The sequence below is a fragment of the Cyprinodon variegatus genome, unplaced genomic scaffold (assembly GCF_000732505.1).
Source record: "Cyprinodon variegatus isolate N-32 unplaced genomic scaffold, C_variegatus-1.0 Scaffold772, whole genome shotgun sequence".
NCBI classification, from domain to species: Eukaryota; Metazoa; Chordata; class Actinopteri; order Cyprinodontiformes; family Cyprinodontidae; genus Cyprinodon; species Cyprinodon variegatus.
This window is the reverse complement of record NW_015151225.1, coordinates 199,723-209,394: the sequence shown is the minus strand read 5'-3', so window position 1 is coordinate 209,394 and position 9,672 is coordinate 199,723. Positions and strand designations below refer to the sequence as shown.

At 38.4% G+C, this 9,672-nt stretch overlaps 1 protein-coding gene across 2 annotated transcripts; it reads left to right on the top strand.

The window, feature by feature from the left end:
* Window positions 1–376: 376 nt before the first annotated feature.
* Window positions 377–4,178, top strand: LOC107098373 (eomesodermin-like). Of its 2 annotated transcripts, XM_015396011.1 has the most exons (7): window positions 377–1,239; window positions 1,516–1,670; window positions 2,273–2,394; window positions 2,565–2,723; window positions 2,854–2,915; window positions 3,015–3,733; window positions 3,865–3,962. In XM_015396011.1, exons 1-7 carry the CDS (start codon window positions 533–535, stop codon window positions 3,876–3,878), a joined length of 1,938 nt encoding a protein of 645 aa, XP_015251497.1. In that variant the 5' UTR covers window positions 377–532; the 3' UTR covers window positions 3,879–3,962. The 2 variants fall into 2 exon arrangements, with proteins under 2 accessions (XP_015251497.1, XP_015251496.1); XM_015396010.1 differs by having other exon boundaries at window positions 3,015–4,178.
* Window positions 4,179–9,672: the final 5,494 nt, after the last annotated feature.

Genomic DNA, 9,672 nt, shown 5'->3' with positions numbered 1-9,672 from the left:
TCACGTTAGTTTTAGCTGTAAGTAACAAATATCAAAGCTTAATAGGAAAACTTTAGAGTGTAAAGATTCCACATTACTTACCTTCATACTAAATGACTTAACTAATAGACTTTTAATGGTTTTGTAGGTTTGTTTTTTTTTTTAACAGTCACCAAAATGGGTTTAAAATGTAAAGATAATTAAACTCTATTTTTTTTTTTTTTTTTTTTTATAGCTGAACCAAAGCAGCGCTCCTATTGGCCACAGAGAGGGCCGGCTCCCCGCTCCAAAACCCCTCCCCTGACGTTTACAATCTGTTTTCTGAGCGAATCATATAAGAGCCGCTCAGCATCTCCCACCCAAACCATTATCTCATCTAATCTGAAAATCTGTAGGAGAGGAAAAGGCTCTAACATCTGAGCGTCGGTGAAAGGGGAGGTGGGCTGCAGAAAGCGAGACCAACCCGGGCGCCGGTGGCACCTCTGAGTTTCCACCTCTCTGGACTCCTTTTAAAAGTCATTTATTTATTGCTTGAACTTGAAGAAAAAAAAATATGCAGTTAGAGAATATTCTTCCCAGCGCTAGCATCAATCTACCCAAGACTTTTTACAACCTGTCCTCGTCGGACAGCGCAAACAACAGCCCCAGGCCGTCCTCTCAGCTCGACTACCAGGAGGTGGAGCGCACAGAGCCAGAAGCCAGCAGCGCTTCTAAGAAGTACCTGAGCGGGGTGGGGGCCGGGATGCTGGGCGAGGCGGAGGGAGACAACTATAATAGTAAGGCCGACGGGAGGAAAGGCTCCCCGGTGCTTGGGGAGGACGAGCTGACGAGCGGCCGCCGGTACAACATAGACGAGCTCGGCTCAGACAGATACTTCATCTCTTCCTCCCAGACCAGCTCCGACATGGCCAGCCCCTGTTCCTTGTTTCCATACGCAGGACAGACCGGCTCGGTGTACAGCGGCTCCAGCGGCTCCAGGTACCCGGCCTCCTTACACTACGGATCGGTGCTGCCGCCCGCGGGCTTCACCGCCCCGTCCGTGTGCAGCGGCCGGAGCCAGTTCAGCAGCGGAGGCTACCAGTTCAGCCAGGGGCCGGGGTGCTTGTACCCGTCCTACTCCGGAACCGGGACGGGGATCGGGTCCATGTCTCTGCCGGGGTCCGCGACCGGAGCCAGGGCGCAGGTTTATCTGTGCAACCGGCCTCTTTGGCTCAAGTTTCACCGGCATCAGACCGAGATGATCATCACCAAACAGGGCAGGTAAACGGACTGATTGTGCTGGTTTAGTTTGACATCTTATTTTTTCCAATATATTTTTTATCGACAAAAATTAAACTAAAAAAACAACAAAAACAAACAAACAAAAAAAGACAATCGGAATGTTTTCAAATCTTAATCAGAAATGAATTTTAATTTGTAAGAAAGCGCAAGGCCCGATCAACCAGTTAAAGCGCAAATATAATTTGATTAACAGCTTTTGCGCAATTTTTTGCACATATTTTAGTAATTATTTTTGTCTTTTCCTTTTTTCTGCAGACGGATGTTTCCATTTCTCAGTTTCAACATCACCGGACTGAACCTCACGGCTCATTACAATGTGTTTGTAGAAATAGTTCTGGCCGACCCCAATCATTGGCGCTTTCAGGGAGGAAAGTGGGTAACCTGTGGAAAGGCGGACAATAATATGCAAGGTGAGTAACATAATTAACAATAAATAAAAATCGGTTGCAGATGTATAGATTTTTGCTTGTTTTTTGTTTGTTTTTGTTTTTTGTTTATTTTTTTTTACAAAGAAATAAGTGCGTGTGCAAAATATAATTTTAGGTGACTGGATATAGTTTGCACAAAAAGGCCTGTGTAAAAGAAAACTGTAGTTTTTCTTGGTTTAAAAATACAATGATGCAGTTTTTGCCCTCAGTAAGATGCATGCTCATTTTTAAAATGTTTTGAGTTGTGATATTATTGAATCAGTTGCCTGCATAAATTTCAACATGTACAATTCTAAGGAATTGAATCTTGAAAATTGTTTCTTTTAATAAACCAAAAAAAACTTTATTTTATCTATTTATACATAAAAAATTATAATTTTCTTTATGAATAAATAGTTCATCTTAATAAAAAAAAAAGGGGGAAACTGTTTTTTTTTTCTCTCCTTGAATTCAGCACACTTTTACTATCTTATAAAGTTACATATTCTGTCATGATGTACCTTTTGAACTGTATTTGAATTATATTTCTCAATATTTATCACTTTATCTATTTTTTCTTTTTATTTTATTTTATTTTATTTTAGGTAACAAAGTCTATGTTCATCCTGAATCTCCAAACACTGGTGCTCACTGGATGAGGCAAGAAATCTCTTTCGGCAAATTAAAGCTTACCAACAATAAAGGGGCCAACAACAACAACACACAGGTTAGAAAACTAAATTGTAAGCTGACAATAAATTTCACAGCTTTTTTTCTGCTTTGGGTTGTTGAATGAATGGTTAGTTTGATGCACACTCTGGAGTGTCAGAGACGTGTAGCTGCTCGTTTTTTTTTTAAATGCAGAGTGTGAAGCATATCGCCATTTCCTATTTTCAGATGATAGTCTTGCAGTCGCTTCATAAATACCAACCACGGTTGCACATTGTGGAGGTGACTGAAGATGGCGTTGAGGACATGAACAACGAGGCCAGAACTCAAACCTTCACCTTCCCAGAGAACCAGTTTATAGCAGTCACAGCCTACCAGAACACAGATGTAAGGTTTTTTTCAGATGAGATGCAGCACCTTGTTTTCTTTAATATCAGCATGCATGCATTTAAACTTTAATACTTATTTGTGTTAAAATGCTCATTATTAATCCTGGGATTTTTATTCTTTGTTTCAGATCACACAGTTGAAGATAGATCACAACCCCTTTGCAAAAGGCTTCAGAGATAATTATGACTCGTACGTGTCCTTAACCTCACACACTTAACCTCTTTCTTTTTCTAATGCATGTCTGCGGTTCTACAGAATTGTTATAAATATAAATGTCCTTGTAAACAGGATGTACACAGCTCCAGAGAGTGACAGGCTGACTCCGTCTCCAACAGACTCCCCTCGCTCTACCCAGATTGTACCCGGCGCCCGCTATGCCATGCAGCCTTTCTTTCAGGACCAGTTTGTCAACAACCTGCCTCAGAACCGATTCTACACCGGCGAACGTGCCGTCCCCCAAACCAACAGCCTCCTCTCCCCTCAGAGTGAGGATCCCAGTGCCGCTGCTTCTGCCCAGCGCTGGTTTGTCCCCCCAGTCCAGCAGCCAGGTTCCAATAAGCTGGATCTCTCCTACGAAAATGACTATTCCACCAGCAGCCTGCTGTCGTACGGCATCAAGCCTCTGTCTCTGCAGACCTCCCATGCCCTCAGCTACTACCCAGACTCGGCCTTTGCATCTATGGCTGCAGGCTGGGGAACAAGGAGCTCCTACCCACGCAAAATGACAACAGGTCTGCCCTGGTCCCCTCGCCCAAGCCCCCCAGCCTTTGTAGAGGACCAGCTGGGGACCACTAAAGAAAAGCTGCCGGAGGAGAATGCTCAGCCCACCTCAACCTGGATCGAGACATCCCACTCGTTGAAATCAGTGGACTCTAGTGATTCTGGCGTGTACTCCATGGTGTGCAAAAGGCGCAGGATGTCCCCAGGGGGCTCAAGTACAGAGAACTCTCCCACCATCAAGTGTGAGGATTTGACTGTGGAGGAGTACAACAAGGACAACCCAAAAGGCATGGGTTATTATGCATTCTACACAAGCCCCTAAGACTGTATTTATTTAAGCTATATATAATTATTTGGTTTTATCATTGAGTGTTCTCCAGTCCTTGTTAATGTCTTTTTTTTTCTCTTTTCTCTAAAGGTGCCAAAGCTTAGTGTTTCCCCAAGCAAGCTGCACAAGGTTATTTTCCCAGGCCAACCCTTGTCACGAGCATAAACATGCATAGTGATTGTTGTTTTTGAAAAAAAAAAAAATCAAGCATGTTAAATTTAAATTATTTTTTACAACTTTTTTTTTTCCTTTTAAAAAAAGTGTTTTCTACCCTGCCACCCCTGCGTATTTAAGTCATTTCTGTTGTACAGTATTTGTGCACTTTAGAATGTGATGTATCATGTATAAAATGTCTTCATGGGAGTGTTATTAAATGGAAAAATAAAATGGCTTTTCTTAAAGCATTGTCGAACATCTCTTCCTATGTATGTTTTTATAAGGAAGTATGGCGCTTCATGAGCCGCCTTCTGCTTACTGACATCGATGCGCTGCAGATAAAAACAGATTGATAGAAACATGGCTGCACCGTCAGAAACAAGAGGCGGTTTAAACATTTTTAGTTTACTTAAAGCACAATAAATTATTTCAGTTAATCATTTCAGATTTTTTTTTAAACCCAAAATATGCTTTTAAAACTTTCAACAATTTGTTTTTGAAGAATTGCTGGTTTTCTTTTTGTATCCTAATTGATAAATCTGCTACATTAGGATTGGTCTATAACTGATAGGATTGGCTTTTACAGTTTATGCTTTTTTTGTCAAGGCTTCTATGATGTTTTTTTTTTTTTTTAAAGGGTATGATTAAACAGCATTTAACGTGTTTATGCAGAAACTTAGGGTATTTTGCAATATTTTTACACAGAACCCCTTGTTTTAACAAACATACTAACCAGGAATACTTGGAACAAAATGAATATATTTGGTGGAATAGGTTAAGTTTTTGAACTCTTTACATCATTAGACAAATTATACTTCGATCAAACACTTAAAAGAGCAAAAATCAAAGCATATACTTTTTATTTCAGAACTATTCAATATGCACATCACGCAGAAAGATCAAATAATCCAGTGCAGAAAAATAAGCAAGCTCTTTGCTCTCACTGGTCAAAATTTAAAAATTAAAATTTTTTCTTTTTTACTGCCAGGTTGATTCAGTGTTTTCTTTGCTTAAAACTGTACAGTTTACACTTGAGAGATTATGTATTTACAACTAAACAGGTTTTATATGCATTATAAAACAACCTATATAAACAGCATTTTGTATTTTATTATCAAAAATATATTTAACAGCACATTTAATTTTTGCATTCGGTTAAATATTTGAGATACTTTATAGAAGAATTTTCTCTCACAGATATTGGGTTGAAATTTTAATACATCTGACATAATATATATTCATACTAACGTTTAAAAAAAAAGGCGTATCATAGCTTTTAAAGGAGGCTTAACAGAAATGGTGTCTTTATTTAACATCAAAGTTTTTGCAAATAAATTGCAATGCACCTCGTTAACATAAGTCAATTTTATACTTTTAAAGTTCAACCTTCATTCAAACTCTGTTAAATATACAAGTAAGATGAGAAAAGCTGAAAATAAACTAGCATATGAAAATAAAGCCCACAACAGGAATGGATTTCCTTTTTCTTTGCTTCTTTGAGCAGAACACAAAGTACAGAGAATTCATTTTTATTCTGCAAATAAATGCTACATTAACACCCGCAGCACACAATGCAAGTGAGCAAAGAGTAATTTAAATATATAGGTTTACACAATTTACGAGCTGACAACATAGTTCTGGCTAAACGCACAGGAAAGCGAAAAGTCCTTTCTGTTGTTGCCATGGTGTTTTCACACATTTTATCATTAACCTAAGCAATGCAACATACATGCAAGGCGAGCACACATAAAATGTGAAAAACAGGCAAAAAAAAAGGGATTCAGCTTCAATCCATCTACATGTAACCTTCAGCTCAACACCTCTATTTTTACCGTATGTCTTCAGCCTCTCCAAAACTGTATTCGTAAAGATAAGAAGAGGGAAGTCATAATAGTCACTTGGCTCATGTTTGAGGCACCTGATTTTTCCCTCAACAAAAAATCTTCACATCCTCCCCTATGAGGACCCCAATTTGAATTGATTTACATACTCAAATTCTAATTAATTCTGTTGTCAGACTCCTTGACAAAGTGAGGAGTCTGACTAACTCCAATTAACACCTCCTAACAAGGTAGAGAGCTTGATTGCCCCGGCCTCTCAGGAAAACTGTAAGGAGGGAAAAAAAAAAAGACTGGTTGAGGTGGGAGGTTCAGGCCTCAAGAATAAAAATGTTTTCACTTGTTCGTGTCAGCAAATTGTGCTCCAGAGCAGCTGATGGTGTTTTTCTTCCCCCTTTTTTTCATGTCCTGACCCCTTTTGATAATTTGTTGTGATACAGAGAACAGCTGTCAAGATTATAACCGGACAAGCTGCACAGCAGCCACACTCCGTGCGAAGAATAGCTGCAGAGATGTGCGACAATTGAGGAAAGAGGTCTTTCTGGAAATAGCTGTTGTGTCTCGCAGTTAGAATCTCAAAAATAATCGACTTGGCCCTCTCTTTCCAATGAAGCATCAGGTTAATGTTCCTCTTAATGCTTAAAATGACCCTTTTATGTTGTACATAAACAGTTATTTCTATTCTGTAGAAGTAATCTGAAGTTTTCATGATACTTTTTTGTTTTAGGTACGACTCAAGATTAAGGATACGAAAAGCATTGCACCATAGAGTACTTCCTCTACAAGCTTACTAACTCTGTTGCATCTACTTTTTTTTTTTTTTTTTGCACATGCATACAGCATTTTTATTATTATATTAGCTATGTTGGTAATCAGCTACTGCAGAAGTTATCTTTATAAAACTTCTGTTCACAGAGTGATCAATCAAAGCTAGATTTGCTTTCCAAACTTTCAGGATTTTATTTTAAATTACTACCAAAATCTTGAAAACCCTTTTTTGCATTTCATGTGAACTTTTCAAAAAAAGTGGGGCATAATTGTAAAGCTTTAGGAAATAATGGACATTGCTTTAAATAGCTCTTCTTTCTAACAAACAATTGCGATCGGACTTAGGCCCATATACTCTGTTTAGAAACAGCTTTTTTCGACCTATACAGCTTTAAGTCTATTCAAAGTGTGTTGTTTTATTATTATTATTATTTTTTTTTACAGTTATGTACTGGACTGACTGAAATGGTTGCCACTTTATCTCAAGTTTAGTTATAGTTGATGCAAAACACCTGGAAACTTACATCTTCAACATCATGAGTCAATCTAATACAGAATCGTCTCTGATTTTACACAATAAAGGAATCTGACTCCAGTTACAATAATCACAAGTAAATAGTGAAGTCTAGGACGGTGAAGGCAGGACAGAGTGGTGGGGGTGGAGATGGGGGGTAATCCTTCTGACCGCATTGGTGGACCAGCCAGTCTACTTCCCAAATACAGCATGTGGGGACTCATCCCTATCCTGCTTTCGAACAATAACAGTGGTTTCTTCTGCAACCCTGAGGAGTTTCACAGACAGATGACAAATACACTTTGATGTAGACCATTCTGTTGTAAACCACTACCTTTTTTGCAGGATTTTAACGTATCTAACTCCACTCGTCTACATGATGCTCGACCTGCTGTGCTTAACAATGGCATTTGTGTCTTTATAATGATATACAGTGTTTGATTGTATGGCAATGAATAGAAAAAAGTTTGTAGCTGGACCCAAAATGCAGAGGCTGAGGCAAAGATGATTTGTTGCAGATTTATAGCTGCCAAAGTAAAGGTCCAAAATAAAATATCCAAGGAACATGGGAACCAGAACAGAGTTAACAGGAGGTGAGTGACAGGAACTGGTGAAGACATGACATAATGACAACAATCCAGCAAAAAAAAAAAAAAAACTGCAGAGGAAGGGTATGTATACACTGAGGAGGAGACTAAAAGGACAAAATTGAAGTAAAGATCTGAGTGGGAACAGGTTAGCAGAGAAAGAACTAAAAGAAAACCAATGGGAAGGAAAGTGACACTACGGGGCAATGGAGAGTAACTGGGAAATATAACCTAAACTGTAAAGAATGAATTATAAAAATAAAACTAAAGCAAATACCAAGTATTGCTTATTAGGAGATAACTAAAAGAATAACATAAATCCAGGCCTAACTGAAAACCCAAAGTGAAAATTAAAGAGAACCAAAAATCCCAAAATGGCAGATCATAACATGTAACATTTTGGTCCTTTACATATTGTAGCTGGGTTTTTACAAAAGCTAGATATGGTTGTCATTTTAACAGAATGCTTACTTTTAGACGTTTGCTTTTGCCTCTATAGATTGAGAGTTCTTATGTCAGTAGATTCCTTTTCAGCTACTTTCACAAACAGGCCAAAATTTTGGTGTGCAAACTGCCAGTAATCCTTATGAAAAACGTAAGCAACGGATATCTGCAGCGCCTCCATAGGCCTTGTTGGCCCTTCTCAGATAATTGCTCAGCTGTCCTAGCACGCCAGTTTAAGCATCTCACCCTGGTTTGCATATAAGAGCTTTCTTCTGCTTTTTGGTGATGAATGAAGCATTGGTCTATGATTTTTGAGATATTATTTTAAGTGTTAATTTACATAAGAACAATTATTACATTATTATGCTCCAAGCACATTAAGGATAGCTTTACATTGAATTAGTCTGAGATTATACAGGCTCTATTTCTTTACAGAAAAGAACGTGATCCAAACAAAACAACTGAGATTCTTTTGATCGTCTTAATTTATAGTTTATAACATTTTCATACTTTAAAGTTACCCAGAACTAAACCCCCTCTCCCTTCCAGTGTTTGTCATCATCATGCTGATGGTTCAAAAATGTTCTTAAACAAACCACAAAAGTCTTAACAGAGCAGCTGTATGTATTCTATGATTAAATTACAAACAGATGGATTGTATTTGCTAATTAGATCATCTCTCATGGCATTTAGTTTTACTTATTTAAAAGGTAAATGGATATCAGACTGTTTTTTTGCAAAATAGAGAAGAAAAAAAATACAAAGTCATAAGAAAGTTTTATTCCACTTTATAATTTGGGCTATTTTGTTTGGGTGTTTCGTGTGAAATCCACATAAAAGAAAGAAAAACACATTAAGGGTGTGGTTGTAAGATTAAAAAAATAGTAAAAGCTTAAAGGGCAAGTATCTAATTCAGCTTTTATCATTGTTTTTGTGCAGTATTAAATCTTAACAGGTGAATCTTTGGAGCACCTTCTGTCTCCAAAAAGCCAGGAGCAAGTCAATAGTTGGATCTTTTTCAGGCACTCATGCAAGAAGTACAGTAATCAATAGACACCTTTACAGCATGCTTCTAGAAACTCAGTTCATGTTACCTCAAAAGAGATATGCGCAATGGGATATAGTAAAGAACTGCTCTCAGAGCTCTATTGTTGTTAACATTTCAGGTTACAATCTTTGCAATCGAAGTTTTGCCACAAAGGGGTCCACAGACCCTCCATTTAAGGGTATTCTCTGCCACACAAGGCCCAAGAGGACCCAATGAAGGGGTTTGTAGATCAAACAAAAAGAGCAGCTCATCTTTAAAACTTCATGTATCATACATACGTGCATGGACAGCGTCATGTGTGTTTGACCTTCCCCGTGGCCCTCTTTTGATTTCCATGTTGAGACTTCATGTAAGGAGGTGCTGGGGAGGCTATAAAGATGGTGTACCCAAGGAGGGCTGACATCTAAACAGGGATGAGGGCCTGAGGCTGTTTCCTCACCTTCAGTCACACACTATTACTGCTCTCACTGACTAAATGCAGCCACGGGGAGACCCTTGTCTGGATCAGGATTTTTTTTTTTCTTTTACCCCCTTTTAAAAAAA

Bases quoted from the DNA above. Each gene is read 5' to 3' on its own strand.
- LOC107098373 (XM_015396010.1), top strand. From the start codon at position 533: ATGCAGTTAGAGAATATTCTTCCCAGCGCTAGCATCAATCTACCCAAG. The intron at 1,671-2,272 runs GTGAGTAACATA...ATTTTATTTTAG, and splicing joins GGCGGACAATAATATGCAAG to GTAACAAAGTCTATGTTCAT. The intron at 2,395-2,564 runs GTTAGAAAACTA...TCCTATTTTCAG, and splicing joins CCAACAACAACAACACACAG to ATGATAGTCTTGCAGTCGCT.